This window comes from Zootoca vivipara, chromosome 14 (genome assembly GCF_965207765.1).
Source record: "Zootoca vivipara chromosome 14, rZooViv2.hap1.1, whole genome shotgun sequence".
NCBI lineage: Eukaryota > Metazoa > Chordata > Lepidosauria > Squamata > Lacertidae > Zootoca > Zootoca vivipara.
Genome location: NC_142597.1, coordinates 43,695,209 through 43,714,628, shown reverse-complemented (window position 1 = coordinate 43,714,628; position 19,420 = coordinate 43,695,209). Strand labels below are relative to the sequence as shown.

General features: G+C 46.5%; 2 protein-coding genes across 3 annotated transcripts in view; one reads left to right on the top strand and one right to left on the bottom strand.

The window, feature by feature from the left end:
- ITGAE (integrin subunit alpha E) overlaps positions 1 to 19,420 on the top strand; it is a 67,569-nt gene extending 48,149 nt beyond the window's left edge. The window contains exons 24-32 of one of the 2 annotated variants that reach the window (XM_060283081.2): positions 479 to 558; positions 1,191 to 1,268; positions 4,608 to 4,674; positions 4,780 to 4,884; positions 12,601 to 12,645; positions 13,319 to 13,420; positions 16,574 to 16,669; positions 17,581 to 17,691; positions 19,227 to 19,420. In XM_060283081.2, coding sequence (XP_060139064.2) covers positions 479 to 558; positions 1,191 to 1,268; positions 4,608 to 4,674; positions 4,780 to 4,884; positions 12,601 to 12,645; positions 13,319 to 13,420; positions 16,574 to 16,669; positions 17,581 to 17,691; positions 19,227 to 19,283 — 741 coding nt within the window. In that variant the 3' untranslated portion in view covers positions 19,284 to 19,420. The remainder of the gene's footprint in view (positions 1 to 478; positions 559 to 1,190; positions 1,269 to 4,607; positions 4,675 to 4,779; positions 4,885 to 12,600; positions 12,646 to 13,318; positions 13,421 to 16,573; positions 16,670 to 17,580; positions 17,692 to 19,226) is intronic. The other variant, XM_088657872.1, reaches the window with a different exon arrangement.
- On the bottom strand, positions 5,834 to 9,451 carry HASPIN (histone H3 associated protein kinase). The gene has a single exon (XM_035139806.3). The coding sequence runs from the start codon at positions 9,290 to 9,292 to the stop codon at positions 6,386 to 6,388; it is 2,907 nt and encodes a 968-aa protein (XP_034995697.3). The 5' UTR covers positions 9,293 to 9,451; the 3' UTR covers positions 5,834 to 6,385.

Below are 19,420 nucleotides of genomic sequence, written 5' to 3'. Positions count from 1 at the left end.
TATACGCCGTACCCACAGCGCTTTCTCAGAATGCCAGATGTACCAATGTGAGAGTCAAACCAAACAGCTGTTTCAAAGGCTGCCCATCAACATAGCTGCCAAGTCTCCCGCTGAAAAATGTGGGATCAGCAGCGGCACGGCACCGGAAGTCGCTTCTACGCATGTCCGGACATGCGTAGAAGCGACTTCCGGTGCCGTGCTACCCATGTCTGGGCACCGGAAATCGGGCGGCGCCAGGACCCAAAATGGAGCCTCCCTGGCAGGTAGGAAATCCGGGGGATTTACGGGATTTTTCCAATCCGGGCTGCCAGCGGGAAAAGGTTTAAAATATGGGGGCTTCCCGCGAAAAACGGGAGACTTGGCAGCTATGCCCACCAATGCTTAAAAGTGGAAGGAGTCCAGGATTTGATTATTTTGCTTAAGTACTCATTATCTAATTCTTGCTCTTGCTCTCTCTCTCCTTTCATTTGCTGCACAGGCAAATTTTTCAGTGACCTGGCAACTAGATGGGAAAAAATTCCCCACAGAATCCGCTAATTTCATGCTTAACGTTACCAAGTAAGTGGTCAGCCTCTGCTGAAAACTATTGACTCGGACAGGGCAAATGATCATGTTCGGCGCATTACATTTTTATGCCTGGTGTTTTATTAATGCGCATTGCCAAAGTAGATTGGGGTGGGTGGGTGGGTGAGCTGGAATCTCCAGAGCAGGGGTCCCCAAACTACGGCCCCCGGGCCGGATGCGGCCCAATTGGCCTCCCAATCCGGCCCGCGACGACCCCCGCCGCCCGCTGCCGCCGCCCGCTCTTATGGCGCGCGGCGCGGCGACAATCTTCAAAATCGGCAAAAAATCGCCGAAAATCCTTTGTGCGCATGCGTATGGGCCTCTCCCGACCCAGAAGAGGTCATTTCCGATGCACTTCCGGGTCGGGGGAGGCCCATACGCATGCGCACAAGCGATTTTCGGCGATTTCCCCCCGACTGCGTGCATGTGTGCATGCGCACGGGCGCGCACTCCCCCGCCCTCCAGCCCGCTGCGCGGTAAGTCTGGGGACCCCTGCTCCAGAGGCCACTAACTAGATTGGAGAAGGCTGTTTTAGAGTCATCAGGTAACCGCAGAAAGGTAACAGTTCTGTTCTGGGGAAAGAGGTGGGATATAAATAATGCAGCTCATCTGTTTGATTTTCACAGTGCCAACAAAAACAGCACAGCCCTGAGAGAAGACCATTCCCTGGGTGTGAAATACTCCATGAACGCCATCCTCACCAGGTCGTGTCTTCAGGATTAACCAAAACCGGAATGTCTCTTTGGACACAAACGAATGAGACAGGACTTAGGCAGTTGGCTGTGCTTAATTTTTTAAAGCTCTTTTTGATTTTGATCTTTTGAATGTTGTGGTCTAGACCACTTGAGCCTCTTGGGCTTGCTGATCGGAAGGTCTGTGGTTTGAATCCCTGCAATGGGGTGAGCTCCCGTTGCTGCTCCAGCTCCTGCCAACCTAGCAGTTCGAAAACATGCCAGTGCAAGTAGATACTGTAAATAGGTACCGCTGCGGCAGGAAGGTAAACAGCATTTCCGTGCACTCTGGCACTCATCACAGCCCTCCATGCACTAGTAGCCGTTTGGTCATGCTGGCCACATGACCCAGAAAACTGTCTGTGGACAAACGCTGGCTCCCTCGGCCTGAAAGCTAGAGGAGTGCTGCAACCCCATAGTCGCCTTTGAATGGACTTAAACATCTAGCAGTCCTTTGCCTTAAACCCATTTTCAGTTGGTAATTTTAAGGTTTTACTTTCTGCTTTTCCAAATGTTAGAGGGTTGTCTCTCCCCTCCCTTCAACTGTATATAAAAAGGTAAAGAGACCCTTGACCATTAGGTCCAGTCGTGACCGACTCTGGGGTTGCGGCACTCGTCTCGCATTATTGGCCGAGGGAGCCGGCATACAGTTTCCGGGTCATGTGGCCAGCATGACGAATCCGCTTCTGGTGAACCAGAGCAGCACATGGAAACACTGTTTACCTTCCCACTGTAGTGGTACCTATTTATCTATTTGCACTTTGACGTGCTTTCGAACTGCTAGCTGGGCAGGAGCTGGGACCAAACAACGGAAGCTCACCCCATCGCAGGGATTTGAACCACCAAACTTCTGATCGACAAGCCCTAGGCTGTGGTTATAGATTATAATAATAATAATAATTTATTATTTATACCCCGCCCATCTGGCTGGGTTTCCCCAGCCACTCTGGGCAGCTTCCAACCGAATATTATTACTATCAAACCTTTATTAGGCATTTTACAAATAGAATCGCAAGAAAAAGAATCACATACAAAAGTATTTAAAATACATACAAAGAGGCAACAGTAAACTGCATATACTAATTGTATGTGTATGTATATATATATATATATATATATATATATATATATATATATATATATAATCTGAGATTTCTTCCTATTAAACTACTCCTTGAGGCACTGCTGCCAAAAACTCAGCTACTCCCACAGTCACCTTATGATCAATGTCAGACAGGCAGAATCCAAAATTTCCACCATGCTGCGGTGCCAGAACACCCAGAAGGGGGGACAACACATGTTCACGCAGCATGCTGTGGAGTGGACAATGAAACAGAATATGCTCTACACTATCCGGCACATTCAGAGAACACCTACAGTATCTCTTGCCTCTGGGAGTGTTCTGATATCTACCCCTGACAAATGCCGAGGGAAATACATTCAGTCGGGCTAGCATAAATGCCCTACGTTGGGCTGGGATTATTAGCTTTGTAATATAGTTGACCCTATTATCTAAGATATTTAAATCATAGACCATGGGGGAGCAAACTCTATTTGCGGCTGCCACAATGTTTTGTCTTTCAACATCCTTTAATCTGATTTGGACATTGTGGAAGATATATTGCTCACTTGAATATTAAAAACAATACAGCATCAAACATTAAAAACTTCCCTAAACAGGGCCACCTTCAGTTGTCTTTTAAAAGTAAAATAGTTGCTTATTGTGTTAAATAAAACAAAACAGTAGTAAAAATAACTCCCAGCAGCCTGGCCAGTGACAAGTCAGGAGTCGAACATCTGGAGGGTACCACCATAAACACTTGGTATCCTAGAAAAGCCTCTGGTGTGTGTGGGCAGATCCTAATAATAATAATAATAATAATAATAATTTATTTATACCCTGCCCATCTGGCTGGGTTTCCCCAGCCACTCTGGGCAGCGTCCAACAGAAAAATAAAATAATTGATTAAACATTAAAAGCCTCCCTAAACAGGGCTGCCTTCAGATGTTGCGACGAACCCAGGACGTTGTCACCAATTATTATGACAGTCCCGGCGTTGTCACAAAAACTTTCAATGATCCCACCTAATATGTGCGGATCCCGCCCAAAAGCAACGTACCTCCCTTTGTATAACTCTATCAGTGTTGAAGGAAATAGGTTATTCCCTAAACAACACACTTATCCTTCTTACGCCCCAAATAAACTGCCTGTTTAAGTTTGGGGTCTGCTAGTAATCGAATTGCCGTAACGCGGCTCAGTATCCTTCCTAACTCCCGACAAGTGTATCAGGAACCACCTTGTGCTCACTGTAAGGATTCCCTTTTTAACCTAAGGCTCACCTCCACAGCCTGTTGCTACTTTGTGGCGCCTCCTCCTGGCACTTGTCTTCCCTGGGCTTGACCTTGAGGTTTTAAACTATTTTCCTGCTCCCCAGGTTTAGTCTAACCACCTCCCTACAGTCACAACCCCTTTGAGTTAGGATACGTAGCTGGAATAACTAGGCACATCCACTTTTAATATAACATTTAAGAAAGCTTTATTTAAACTAGAGGACTTTTAAATGCGTAATGTTTTCATGTGTACAGGCTTAGATCATATTCTTAGTTTCATTTAACAATGGCTAGATAATGTAATTCCAGAAAACTCCTCAGAACACTTTAAGATCTCCTACTCCTACCCACACGCTCCTTCGCTCCCTCTCAACTCCCACAACCCTCTCCTAATCAACCGAATTAACTGCCTCCCATCCCTTTTAAACTCCTGGCAGTCCGTCGGAGTTCTATTGCCAACCAGACCAATCCGTCACAGATGTCCTCTAAAAGTCTGGTAGTTATTTTTCTTTTTGACGTCTGGTGGGAGGGCGTTCCACAGGGCGGGTGCCACTACCGAGAAGGCCCTTTGCCTGGTTCCTTGTAATTTGGCTTCTCGCAGCGAGGGAACCGCCAGAAGGCCCTCGGCGCTGTACCTCAGTGTCCGGGCAGAACGATGGAGGTGGAGATGCTCCTTCAGGTATACTGGACCGAGGCTGTTTAGGGCTTTAAAGGTCAGCACCAACACTTTGAAATACAGTGGTACCTCGGGTTAAGAACTTAATTCGTTCTGGAGGTCTGAAACTGTTCTTAACCCGAGGTACCACTTTAGCTAATGGGGCCTCTCGCTGCCGCCGCACAATTTCTGTTCTCATCCTGAAGCAAAGTTCTTAACCAGAGGTACTAATTCTGGGTTAGCTCCTTGTGTGCTGCTGATGTTTTTGTTTTGCAATGATCAAACAGCTGTCCAATTAATTTATTTTTTAAAATGTTTGTCCACAGGCAGCTTCCAAATGTCTATGTGAGCCTGGATGAAAGAACCTCTCCCAGCACCCAATTCACATTTAATGTAGGTACAAAGCCGCCGTACTCTTCCTCTCATCCCTAAGGTTCGTTGTTACCTGATGTCGGTGTTTTTACCCTTCATTCAAAAATATATAAAAATTCTTTGCAGATCACAGGGAACCAATTTGGGGCACAGCTTGAGTTGCGGATCTGGGTCCCTGTCAACATAGAAAACCGCCAGATTGCAAGCATAAAGAACGCGGCAGGGGTGCAGGTACGTTTTCTGGTTTCCTCCCACTTTTTTTTTAAAAAAAATAAAACACAAAACCAACCACCACGTGTGAGTATAGCTATAAAGATATGAAGCTGCTGGGATGATAGCACAGTGCCAGCATCTGCCCCACTGCATTTTATTATTATTATTATTATTATTATTATTATTATTATTATTATTATTATTAAATTTTCTTCATACATATTCAAATTTACAAAACATAAACTAATAAACAAATACACTCTAATTACCAATCAAGGAGAAACAGAAAAGTAACAATAACCAAATAACCAGTCATCGATAGATCTCTAAACCCCTCCCTCCCTCCCAATCCCCCCCCCCACTGAGTCCCCTCACCCTTGTGTGGTCTCATTCTTAATTTTTCTATTTCAAGGTTTTCAGTTGTGTCTGAATCTTGTTAACTCATATATCCATTTCATCTTGTTTCTTTCTCTTCCTTTTCCCATGCGCTTTATACATTCCATCTATAGCAGATTATCTAATTTAGAGCAGTACTTTCCTAAATAATCCTTCAAACCTTCCCACTCTTTCACCAAGTCCTGATTTGAACGGAAGTAAGAAGGCAGGCTGGTAGGGGGCGGACTGAGGTTGGGGGAGCAGTTTTGTCATTCCCCCAATGGACCACCCTGCACTGTTATCCCAACACAGCTGTAGCTCACCACCCCCCCTCACCCCAGGTGTGTTTGGGGAAATTCTGGCCATCCAGATGTTGCTGAACTACAACATCAGTCGAACCAGCATGACTCGTGGCTATGGATGATGGGACTTGTAGAACATCACCTTTTCTGTAGCCTGGGGATAATGTAAAACCTAGCTAGACTGACGTAGTTCATTTGCAGTATGTGAACTCTGGATTTACTAGGCGCGGCGGGGGGGGGGGTTAGAGGAGAGCTCCTGAACCTCAAGGGTCCTACAAAAGAGACATGGGTGGGGTACAATTTATGGTAGACAAACTGTATTGTTCCAACCATTACAAAAATACTCATTAAAAATATACATACATACATACATACATACATACATACATACATACATACAAGTTGGACGCCATATAAATCTTTACCAATATAAAGCAGTGCTCTTAACAGGTTTAATACTAGCAAGTGCATTCTACAGTATGCATATTATTTTTTAAAAGGAACTATAACATTAAAGGATAAAATCCCGCAAGATTTTTTTTAAAAAAAGATTTAAAATAAAGGCTTTAATTAAAAATGCATGGACCTAAATTCTGAATTAAAATGATTTTGAACTAAAAGCAATTTGAGGAGGGGAGGTGTAAATTAGGCTGAAATCTATTAAGACAAAACACAAACCAATTATTTTGAAGATCCACTGCAATTGACCAAAAGTGCAAGTAAAAGTTAAGAGAGAGAAAACACCTTATCTTTTATTATATGCATAAATCATTAGAAATACCTGCATGCTTACAATAGCACCAGAAAGTTTCACCATTCGACAACCACAAGGCTCGGTTTAGTCACTGAAAGAAATTGCTTGTGTTCAGCAAATCTGTGGCAGACTTGAAGCTGAGAACCTCCTCAGAGAACCGTTTGAGCTGCTTCTGTGCTTGTTTCAAGGAGGAAGTTGTGGGCTTCTTTTTGTAAGACACCTCTTTCAGAAGTTTGTCTGCTAAATAGTGAAGCCACAAGATGTTGCTGTGGGGGAAGTAGTCAGCCCAGCTGTTTGCGTTCTCCTCTCTCATCTGCCTGTAAATGTCAAACTGATAGTCACCTCTGCCTTGGAAGATCTCCTCATCGGTGGACAGGTCACAGTACACAGTTAACCCATCCCTCTCCAGCCTGGAGAAGGTGTAGTCAATAATGTTGACAAGGATGCCGTGGGTGGGGAGAGTGCGGGTCTCCCCATTCAACGTAAAGCTCACCTCCTTTAAGGTGGTTTTCTTCACCAGCACATTGCCCCAGTGGAGATCTCGGTGCTCAAAGTGCAAAGCTTCCTCAGCCACGGCCAGCGAAGCTGTGACTTGGTGCAAGATGCTCTTGGAGGCCAGCACAGAGCTCAGCTGCCGGTTCCGCATGTATTCCAGGTCCATGCCTCCATACTCAAACTCCAAGACCACAAAGAGCTGCTGGTCTCCAAAGAAGTCTGGCCGGTCGTTTTCAGATTCTCTCAGCCTGTGGTATTCATCCCAGGCAGCCAAGAGATGGTCAGGGTAGCTGCCCTGGACACAGTGAATGGAATGCAAGGAGATAAACCCAGACGTTTGGTGAACCACCTCATCTGCCAAAAGGCTGAGCTCTTTTGAAATGATGATCTCGGGTAAGATCTCGCCGAAGGTCTTCTGAGGTTCTCCGTTGACTCGGTCGCTCCCTTCAATGGGGATTATTTTTAAAGCTGTGAGACCCCTTTCACCTTCTGTCCTGAAAACCTCCCCAAAAACACCTTCTCCAATTTTCTCACACTTCTGCATCTTATCGGGGGAGATGCATTCCTCAAAGGAGATGGGGCTGTCTTGCTTACATTCCCTGTAGACTTTTTCCTCATCTGTTAGAACCATCTCTGGCGTGGCAGAAGAGTTCATGGACGACAGCAGGACCATAGAGGAGGAAGGGGCTATAGAGTAGCCCAGTTTTCTAGTGAAGGGGGTCTTGGGAGTCTCCGTCACGGAAGGAAAAGTAGTATTGGCAACGATGCTGCTGCTTAAGCTTTCCGCCTCAGACAGGATGATCTTTTTTTTGTGGAGAGAAAAAGAAGCCCGGATCCTGCGCCACAAGCTGGAGTTCTTGAATGAGCACTCTGGAGACAGAATTGACGAGGAAAGATAGTCTTCCATTTTCTGGCATTTCAGGTGTTTCTGAAGGAGGGAAGGATCAGCCTGCCTTTTCCACCCCAAGTTTCTCTTCTGCCTTGCTTTCTCAAGCTTCCCTCGTTGTCCCCATCGACTGGTACTGAATCCGCTGATGCAAGCTTTTCGACCCGTGCCTACGGTGCTACAGGTGGGGACCAACTTTCTGCTGGTCTCAGATAGGCCACAGAGAGATTCTGACTGCAAGGTATGTCGAAGCTGGACTACTGCTTGTTTTTTGGTGGACTGACTAGCCAACCAGTTTGGGACCACCCGACTGTCCAGGAGCACAGTGGGCTGAAGCTGGGGGTTACTATAGTCTTTTATGTTACCATTCCCTTCTTCCGAGACCGCTCCGTTTAGCTCACCAACTGCCTTTGGATAACTGGTGCGTGCTTGAACTGAGACACGCTGCCTCTTGTTAGCAAGAGGTGCTGCATCTTTTGGCAAGCAGAGGGAAATCTTGTCATCATGCAAACTGGCTTGTAGCTGGAAAACACCACAAAGAGGCTTTTTTGGTGACACTGGGAGGCTCTGGCCATGATCTGCATCTGGGTTTTGAAGACGACTGGGGCTGACCACATAACACCCCGGCGAGATTGTGAGCCCTTCCCTGTTTTGCAAAGATGCACCCGTCTCGCTGCAGGAATTGCAAGACTGCAAGGCAGAGCTGCTTTTGAACAGTGTATGGGGTGAGCTGCTGCAGTGCGGCTGAAACAACGTCATGGGCAGAGGTTCAACCTGGGAACTCTTGTGCAAAGACTTCCGCTGTAGACTCGGGACATCCTCCAGGGTGAAGAGCTCCAAGCTGCCTCCCATCTCCCTGGAATCCCCATCCATCTTCATCGAGCTCAGCTCAGGGAGGCCATCACTGCCGCCACGACAGCAGTCCTCTTGCAACACTTCCTGCAGATCTTCAGGGTGAAAGCAGCGGGCGTAAGAGACAGGGCTGCTCCGCAGGATGCTCCCCTCTCCTCCCTCTTCCTCCAAATCCCTTTTCGCCAGACACGGCAGCTCGGGGGTGCTCGACAGCAAAGGCAACCGTATACTCAGCCCTCTCTGGACAGGCTTCCGGCGGCGCTGAGTGATGTTCCTGCGCAGCGGAGTGGGGAGCACAAAGGTGTTGCCGGCAGCAGGCTGGCCCCCAAGCTCCCCCTGCGGGGCCTTGTTTTCCTTGGCCCCCTTCCCCTTCTTCTTGGCCGTGCCCTTCCTGGCGGGGGGCTTTTTGCGCAGCCGGGCCTTCCTGGTGGGGGGCAGGAAATCGGAGTCTTCAGAGGAAGGGAGGGCAGCGGGGGCCTTTTCCTGCCTCTGGGCCTTTTGGACCCTCCTGGAGGGCAGGTAACTCGGGTCTCCGAAGGAGGGAGAGGAGGCTGCCTCTTCGAAGGACAGGGAGGAGCAGCTGCTGCTGCTGAAGATGCGCTTGCGGTCCACCGGGGGCGAGATCCAGGGGACGGGAGGGGGCAGCCGCCTCAGCCCAGCCCGGCGAGCGGCAGCAGCGGAGGCCGCGCACGGCCTGGCCCGGCCCGGACCCCCCCGCAGCCCCGAGTACGTCCTCAGCAGCCGGGCCCCAGGCCGCTCCATGCGAGCGGAACCAGGCCCTGCCCGAGCGCCTCTCACCCCACACGGGAAGTGGTCTGCCGGAAGCGGGCGAGGGGGCGGGCCCCTCGAGGGGCGGGTTCCTTCTCCTTCGCTAGGCTACGGAGGGAAGTTCGGCGCGCCCGCCACCATTTGAAATCCAGCTCTCGCGAGAACCCCGGCGAAACTTTCGTTAAAGCTGCCCTCGTGAGAGGCGTCCGCGGCCACCGCAGCCAATCGGGGCGGCGGCGGCGCGCGGCCCAAGCGCTCGCGAGATTTTTCGGGGAGAGGCAGTGGTTTGCTCCTTTCCATTACTGTACTGTCTTGCCTTCCCCGTCTCTATGGTATAGATCGAGTGCCGCCCCGCGCATCTTCCCTCTTTGACGGCCCCTAGAGGAAAGGGGAATTGGGGCGACGCTCTACACCTTAGCGTCCTGTTTGGGTTTTTGCTCGCCATTTGAGGGGTCAGGCAGGGGAAATCTGCGTTCAGTTGAGGGTGTGTGGCGGGATTATTCTTTCTGCTCCAAACTGAGGTGTGAGTTTAAAAGTAGTGTGTGTGTGTGTATTATAAGTATATTATAAAAATATAATGGGTGGTATGTACTTTAATGCACAGAACCATTGAAATTAATAGACGTTAAGTTAAGCCCGTTCCTTTTTATGGGTCAACTCTTGAGTATAACTACGGTAACGCTGAAAAAATAAAATATTTCTTTTCCGTTTATTTTATATTCTTTATATTTCTATTATATTCTTAATATTCAGGATTTCAAAGCAGTGTGCATAAACTTCAAAGAAAAACCGTACACAACAAAAAATATGAATTCATCATCAGAACAGAAAACCACCTTAGAATGCCGGTTGAAACGTTTATATCCAGCTGCCTTTGCATCCTCACTAATGTTTCCCCCATGAATTCCACCCCCCTCAGGATTGCTTTGCACAGTGTAATTTTTAAATTGCGGCTACCAAAATGAATTCCAAACACAGCAATCTGTAATAGGTGGCGCATTAGGCACATAAATAGTTAATGCCCTTTGAAATGATACATTTGAAAATTGATAATAATTAGAAATAAAGTTTCTCATTAGCTGCCTCCCCAAGAGCTCACCATAAACTATATGGTTGAGCATTGTATCAGCTGTTTATCACTACTGTTCAAATAAACATGTAATTAACCAAGTAATTAAAGCCAGGCTGCCGAGGTCCCTGGTGTACAGTAAGACAAGCACCAGGAGCTGGAACTTTTACCATCTGCTAACTTTCTTTCTCCTCTGTACAAACGTATTTAAGTCAATATGTGGGGTTTTTGTGTGTGTGTGTGTGTGTGTGTGTGTGTGTTTGTTTTGTAATACGTACCAAATTTATTCTGTGTTTGCCAAATTGTTGGTGTTTGACCTCCTTGGTCTGTTTTGTAAACTGCCTCCCCCCCCCCCACACACACATACATACACAAATTGATTGTATTTTTATAAGAGGTGGATGTTTGTTGTTCCCCAAAGCATCTCACAACTCACTGCTGAAAGGAAGAATCCAAATAAACTCAGTCAATTTATTATTAGTGGCAAAAGGTACTGCTAGAATCAGCCCTATACTTGTAACAGGGGCATAAGAATTCTGGACTACAGGGTGGCAATAAAACACTTTTTCTTTCTCTCTCTCTCTCTCTTCCTTCCTTCCTTCCTTCTTTTTGCTTTTTGGTGAAGAGGGCTTGTGTTCCTATCTGTGGGCCCTTTGGTTGATTAAGACAAATTCATGGCAGATCACAGGCTTTCAATTGGCCACAAGCTATGATGGCTACTTCCACTGTCAGATTCAGACCAAGTACTGTATCCCTGTGTTCCAGGGACACCCCTGATTTAGATAAGCTGTCCTGACGGTTTCTGATTGGATCCCAGAATGTCCCACTTTTCCTTAGGATGTCCCTGTTTTCATTGGAGAGGATGGCGTTATCCGATCCCCAAGCTGTCTGAAGGCAATCCTGCATAGGGAAGTTTTTTTTAAAAAAAAACAATGTTACATGTTTTTATTATGTTTTTATATATGTTGGAAGCTGCCCAGAGTGGCTGGGACAACCCAGTAAGATATGTGGGGTATAAATAGTAAAATTATCATTATGGAATAGGACGTCCCTATTTTCATTGGAAGAATATTGGAGGGCCTGCAGATTTAGTATGGCTTTCAATACCAGTGTTAAAATGGGATGCTCGCATCAGGCTCTAACACAGGCATCCCCAAACTGCGGCCCTCCAGATTTTTTGGCCTACAACTCCCATGATCCCTAGCTAAGAGGACCAGTGGTCGGGGAAGATGGGAATTGTAGTCCAAAACATCTGGAGGGCCAGATGTTTTATAAAGTAAGAAACTGTTGCAGATGATAAAAAAGGGATGAAAACCGGGGAAGGGGGGGGAGGGGAAGCCCACAAAATATGGTTTTACAACTATGAATGCAAGAAAATTTTTTCTGTTTTGTATTGTTTTTTTCTTTTTTTCCGCCCTTTCTTTTTTCCCTTTTTTCCTATTTCTATTTTTCTCTTTTTTTGGTATGACAATAGATGGTTGGATGGATGTCCTCCTGCGTACTGCCCTGGTTTGCTGGAGCTCCCTGGTGGCAGGGGGGGGCTTTGGGGTCAGGGGAGGGGGAGGAGGACAGAAATCCAAGCATAAAATGGACCATCTCTGACTGTTCACATACATGGGATACTTCTGTGGCAGGGGAGGACCCATGTGGGTGGGTAGGAAGGAGGTGGAAAAGGGGTTTAAGTATGTACCGTTTTTTTGTTTTTTTGTATTTTGTAAAATTAATAAAAAGTATGTTCAAAACATCTAGAGGGCCAAAGTTGGGGGATGCCTGCTCTAACTGATCCAGCAGCAGGTTCTAACTTAAGTCCTTTAATTTCAGTGGGTCTTCTCTGAGTAGGATTAACATTGGGTACATTTATTATTTTAAAAGAGGCAACAGTATACAATCAGAAATCTGTATGACTTTAATACTGCACACACTCTGTACATATAAAGCACACTCAAACATTGTTTCCCTCAAATGATTACCCTTCACAGAGTTGCAATTCACAGCAGGTCTTAACAAACTACAGTTCCCAGAATTCTTTTAGATAAGGAATGTGTTTAAAGGTATATTGTGGACATGGCCTAAGTGCTATGAGTTGTATCTAATTAAGTGTTCTTGGTAGACTCATTGAACTCAGTGAAGCTGAAATTAGACCATCCCCATTCATTTCCGTGTTGCTTACTCAGAGTATGACCAACATTGGACTCAACCCTGTTTCATTAATTTTTTTCTCCTCTTTCATCAGAATACCACATTGTGCAAAACGGACCTTGAACGCACAGACTCAAAGGTAAAAATAGGGCTATGGAGGGAAGAAGCATGTTTGCTGATCACACTCCTGCCCTTTTGCCTCTCAAGAAGGCAGCATACAAGAAAGTCATAAAGTACAAAGGTTGGTGGGGTGGGGGGCATAGCTGCCAAGTTATCCCTTTTTTAAAGGGATTTTCCCTTATGCTGAATAGGCTTCCTCGCGAGAAAAGGGAAAACTTGGCAGCTATGGTGGGGGGAGACAGAGAAATTAAACCGGAGTGAAAAAAACCCAAATAACCAGGAGTTTTAGTTTTTTCAAAGCAAACAAACTCAAATGTAATTAATAGGTGACTTTTTTTTACCAACCAAAATCTGTGGGTTACAATCAAAGGCTGCTTCTGTTACCAGGAAAATGCCCATTGCAAATTGTTACCAGAGAAATGGTGCCTTTTGATGGCCCAAGTCCCCAAGTTCATTACCGGTCAGTGATTAATGAGCTGAGGCAGAAATCCAGTGAAAGCAAAGCTGGTTTTTTAATTATCTGTTGCGAGTCCCACCCCCCTTTTGTCAGGAGATGAAGGACTCGGAACTAAATAAAAACAACTCGTCTTAAAAGTTTGCAGTGAAGGTGGAGTCACATTGTGCACAATTATAGTCTCTCTTCCTATGGGTCCGCTCTGTTTTGAAATATAACTGTGCTCTTTCTCTGTCAGGACAGTGAGGGAGTTGGATACCAGCTTGTGAGTTGTACCATCACATCAGAGAAGGAAGACGTGGTTGTGACGGCAGAGCTACCTTTAGCTAATTCCTTACAGGTATATGTTGCGGGGAGAGATTCTTTTCCAGGGGCAAAGTTCCACCACTGAGTATATCAGGGGTGAGGAATGTCTGGCCATCGGACCAAACTTGGACTGACAGAGGTTCAGAATGGACCGGTGAGGCTGTTTCCCCCCCTAAACCACACACCCCATGGCCGGCATAATATGTGATGTCAGGCATGACTGGGAGCCTCGAAGTACACTCCTGGTTGGGCTTTGGCAAGAGAAAACAGGCTTCGACAGTTCAGCCCAAAGCCTGATGGATCGACTGCATGAGTCCTCTGCAGGGAGTGCAATTGTGAAGCCTGGGAAAAATTATAATTATAATTATTATTTATTTATACCCCGCCCATCCGGCTGGGCTTCCCCAGACACCCTGGGTGACTTCCAACCGAATACTGTATTAAAAACAATACAGCATAAAACATCAAAAACTTCCCTAAACAGTTGCCTTTTAAAAGTAAAATAGTTGCCTTCACATCTGCTGGGAGGGCATTCCACAGGGCGGGGTGCCACTACCGAGAAGGCTCTCTGCCTGGCTCCCTGTAACCTCACTTCTCGCAGCGAGGGAACCGCCAGAAGGCCCTCGGCGCTGGACCTTAGTGTCCGGGCTGAACGATGGGGGTGGAGACACTCCTTCAGGTATACTGGACCGAGGCCGTTTAGGGCTTTAAAGGTCAGCACCAACACTTTGAATTGTGCTCGGAAACGTACTGGTGAGTGCTTTGACATCCTCAGGTGCTTTGGTGTCCCGATTTTGGGATTTCAAAGTCGTGCCCAGTCCCTTGATGTTACAGTGGCCTCAGGCGATCGACAGGTAGGTGGCCCTGTCATCCTTACAAATTTGACCCAAGAGGCTAGAATCTGGTCCACATAGCCTTAATAGTCCCCTCTCTGCACCATGGAAAAACTTATAAAGCTGCTTTGTGTTGAATCAGATCCTTGATCTATCTTTGTCTGCACCAGGTGTGGGAACTTCTGAGCCCTGAACTACAGCTTCCTTCATTTCAGGCCATTGGCCATGCTTGCTGGGGCTTGAATCCCCACTTGCACCCTTGAGCGCCGCTGCACCCCAAAGAACCCCAGATCGCGCGTTCTGGGGGCAGAAATAGCCAAGCAGCGCCCCAATCCCGACTCCCCAACTCTCCGGCAGGCTCTAATAAGAGCTCCGGAGCGAGAAGGGTCGCAGTCGCGGGGCCATTTTGGAGCGCCATCGCTACCCTTGCAGGGAGAAGCTCCGTGCCGGAGGCGGAGAGCGCTGGATTTTTCCAAAAGAAGAAGTCAGGAAATTGAGAGACCGTGAGTAAAAAGGACTCAAAGATTTAAAATTGGATTTGAGATTTGGAATGGGGGTGAGATTTAAAAAACGGAAGCCGATCTCCCCCCTACTGATTTAAAGAGGAAGCAGCTTAAGGAGGAATCCCAGTGCCGGGGGGCTAAAAACTTTATTGTTTGAATATCTCCGAGGACTGACTAAAGACTCTCCTCCTGAGGCAGGGTTAGGGGGGAGAATTGTTTTAGGCAATAAGAATCCCTGCAAATATATTCAATTGAAGAAGAGAACCCTTCTGTACCCTGAAATTCGGCACCCTGAACAGAACAGCGAGTGGAATATAATGGGGTGAGTGAAAGGAAGGAATTGACACTTTAAAACTTTTGGTTCGATATTTGAGAATATACTGTATCCAGTTTGGGCTATGTGGAAGAACTGCAACTTGTAACCACTTCCTGTTTCCCAAGTTTTGCTCTGCCCTTGAAAAGCTAGGAAAATGTCAACAGAAGATTACACACCTGGCTTCCAGGAGAAAGTTTTGAGACTCTTGTGGGAAATGAGAATTAATATGTATAAGACTCAACAACAATTGGAAGGAATAAATCAAGATCAAGATTTACAGGAAGATGAAATACTTCAAGAAATGGTGCATGAGGATAAACAGACAGACGAACTGATTTACAACACAATTGAAGTAAATGAGGATGAAATACAGGACTTGCCAATGAATAAAGACTTAGCTGAGAGTGGAATTAACCCTCCTCAGGAGGGGAAAAAGCAAGAATTTTTGAAGAGACAGAAAACCCACAAGAAAAGCATCATACAAAGAAGAAAGGACTTATGGGGGGGGGGGAGAACGGAGAAGACAGGATTGAAAAATCTGTCAGGAAGGGGGTGGGATGAAGGAGGAATATTTGTTGTTTAATAGGGTGGATAAAAAAGGACTGAAAACTGGATCATGGACTTTGGTACTTGCTGGACTGGAAGGGGATAGAGAGGGGATAGAGAGGAAAGTCCCAATTGGAAAAAGAATCATTGCCTCTCCCTTTCTTTCCTCTGGGACTCTCGGTGGCAGAGGGAGTGCTGGGGGGGGGGGGAGGGAGGGAATGGGAAAAGATGTTAGAAAATAAATTTATTAGAAATAAGGATACTATGGAAGTAAGATTGGAGAGTTTGGAAAATAGAAAGGGGAATATGAGAAGAAAACTGCTAAAATGGAGTTAAAAATGAAAATCAGAAAAGGGGGGAGGTAGGGGAAGCCCATAATAATACAATGATTTTAAAGGAATGAAAGGAATAATTATTAATTGTTCCTCTTTATTCTTAATATTTTTTTTGCAGTTGCTCTTTTTTTCTTTTTCTCTTTTTAATTATTTCTGTGTTTTTTTTTCTTTTTGGGTGATTTTTGATAAAGTTGAGATAAATGGTTGGGTGGACACCCACTCTCTTCTTATTTCCCTAGGATCTCTCGGTGGCAGGGGGGGGGTTCTGGGGAGATGAGGGGGGGTGGGGACAAGCCCAACTATAAAGATGCACCACCTTCGACTGCGCACTGTCCATGGGAATACCTGGTGGCAGGAGGGATCTCGGGGGGGGGGGTTGGAAGAAGGAGGAAAATATGTTATTTTTTGTTTATGTGTCTATTTCTTTGTTCTGTTAATATGCAAAATCAATAAAAATTATTTGGGGAAAAAATATGAATCCCCGCTTGGGAGAAAGTCAGGATATAAACGCAGGAAATACGTAAATTAACAGCAGGAGGGCTAAAGGTCCCCCCCCCCTGGCCTGGCCGATACTGACTTTCCTCACTTAACTATTGGAAAGTCCAGTTGGGTGTCATAAACATTGCTATTGCTTCTTCCGCTTCTTCCTTTTAGGCCTTAGAAAACAGGACTGACTTGCTGGTTCGAGGGGAAATCGTTTTTGACAGGGACCTTTACGTGGGCCTGAATGCAGAAAATTACAAAACACAGGTAACTAGCGGGAGGCAAAGGCACTTCAGCCCTTTTCCACAGGGAATAATAATAATAATAATAATAATAATAATAATAATAATAATTTATTATTTATACCCCGCCCATCTGGCCGGGTTCCCCCAGCCACTCTGGGCGGCTTCCAACAAAACACTAAAATACAGAAATCCATCAGACATTAAAAGCTTCCCTAAACAGGGCTGCCTTGAGATGCCTTCTAAAGGTCTGGTAATTGTTGTTCTCTTTGACCTCTAGTGGGAGGGCATTCCACAGGGTGGGTGCCGCTACCGAGAAGGCCCTCTGCCTGGTTCCCTGTAACTTGGCTTCTCGTAGCGAGGGAACCGCCAGAAGGCCCTCGGAGCTGGACCTCAGTGTCCGGGCAGAACGATGGGGCTGGAGACGCTCCTTCAGGCATAGGATGGAAGGAGAACCGAAAGTGAGAAATGCAGCTCAATCCTTAGCACAGCAGGGCCAGCCCTATCATTGGGCCCTGGGGGGCAGCTTCCCTCTGCGACTGGTTGTGGGGGTTCACGAAAGGGCAGCCAATGCTTAATAGCATGATTTAGTACAGTCATCCCCAAACTTTGGCCCTCCAGATGTTTTGGACTACAATTCCCATCATCCCTGACCACTGGTCCTGTTAGCTAGGGATCATGGGAGTTGTAGGCCAAAACATCTGGAGGGGATGCCTGATTTAGTATCTTACGGTTGGATTTTCACTGTGTGTTTCTACACCTACATACACATCCAGGCAGCTGTGAATGTGCAGCCCACTCATGTTTATGAGGGAGCTGAAACATTTAAACCAATTTAAGGTTGTAGCAGAGCACTAAATGCCTCAAGGGCTTAGGATCGCTTGCCCTGCAATATGCATCAGCTTCCCTTGTTTTGTTTTTGCCCCTTGTACGTAGATCAAGGTGATCTTGCTAAAGGAGAAAGTGTTTGATTTCCTCCCCTTCCTCGTTGGCAGCTCTGTGGGCGGCTTGGTGCTGCTGCTGCTAATCATCGCCGTTCTTTATAAGGTTGGTATTCCTTCCGCAGAGCCGTGTTTTAAAAATAGGCTGGGTCAAGTCAAATCCAATATTTACTGTTGCGGTCGATGAGCAGCGTTGAAGAAGCAAAGTAATAAGCGCGTAGGGTGCATTATCCAAATGACTACAGCAGGATAAACTAATAAGAGCAGCACAGAGTAAAATAAAAGAGGCACCCACATTTCAAACTGTTGTAGTCATGTCACGAACTCCAGAAGACGAAAAAAGTACATAACGTCTGGGGTCAGTTTCCTGGCGGGGCTTGCTGCAGCGCAATGTTTGCCCACACTGAGAGCAATAGATGCATTTTGATCGCAGGGGAGTAAAAGGACGTAAAATGCATTGGTTGTCCTGGCAGATTTAATTAAAGGGGTTCAGTAAAGATTTTGAACAGATCTCCGTCAAAGAGCAATACAGAAGGACATGGGCCATTGGCTCGACCCCTCCCAGATTTTTTTAGGATGTTGTCAGTGGGAAGATGCTGATATCTGAGTTGCTGCTGCCAGGGGGTGACTTGGTGAGCGAGCATCAAGGGGGTTTGGTACAGACCACAGCAGAAGGGTTTTACACCTGGGAAGGGCTGTAGGTCATTGTTAGAGCACCTGCTTTGCACGCAGAAGGCTCTGGTTCAACCCCCAGCATCGCCAGGCAGGACTGGGTAAGACATTGGCCTAAAACATTGGAGGGTCACTGCCAGTCATCAGGGAGACGACATGGTACCCTCCAGATGTTGTGGGATTCTAACTCCCAGCAGCCAACAGGGTCAGGGATGCTGGGAGTTGTAGTTCAGCAGCACCTGAAGAGCACCATGTTGGCTATCCTTGGTCTAGAGCAGGCATCCCCAAACCTCGGCCCTCCAGATGTTTTGGACTACAATTCCCATCTTCCCCGACCACTGGTCCTGTTAGCTAGGGATCATGGGAGTTGTAGGCCAAAACATCTGGAGGGCCGCAGTTTGGGGATGCCTGGTCTAGAGCAATGTTTCCCAACCTTTGGTCTCCAGCTGGTTTCAGACTACAATTCCCATCATCCCTGACCACTGGTCTTGCCAGCTAGGGAAGATGGGAGTTGTAGTCCAAAAGCAGCTGGAGACCCAAGGTTGGGAAACACTGGTCTAGAGAACTTTGAGCTGGGTGGGTCAGTGTCCTGACTGTATAAAGCACCTTCCCATGTATATACAGGGATGAGGAGCCTGTGGCTCTAGACTCTGGCTCCCATCACCCCATGACCACCAGCCCTGCTACCTGGTGCTGATGGGAGTTGGAGTCTAAGAACCTCCTGAGGGCCACAGTCTCCCCTTCCCCCATCCGTGGGATTAGAGTGAATTTCTATGAGCACAGGAGCATGCCAGAGAGTTTGATTAAGAGCTCTCCCATCACGTTCTTTTACAAACTTGAAAGGCGTCTATTACTATTCTCTGCCTTTAAAATTGAAACTGTTGTTGTTGTTGCTTTTTTTAAAAAAAATGGAACAAATTAGCCAGATTCCCCGTTGCTTATTTCTGCTCTCTTTTCACCCCCTTCTAGTGTGGTTTTTTCAAAAGAAAGTACAAAAATAGGATTGCAGAGCAGTGCGATTCCTGAGAACGAAGTGGAGGGAGATTCTGGAATGGGACGATGGATAACCTTTCTCAGACCACGAGGCACAGTCAGATTGGAACTCGGCTTCTTTTTATTAATGTATTCCTTGCTGTAGGCTGAAAATAAACCTTTTGCCCTAG

Bases quoted from the DNA above. Each gene is read 5' to 3' on its own strand.
- HASPIN (XM_035139806.3), bottom strand. From the start codon at position 9,292: ATGGAGCGGCCTGGGGCCCGGCTGCTGAGGACGTACTCGGGGCTGCGG.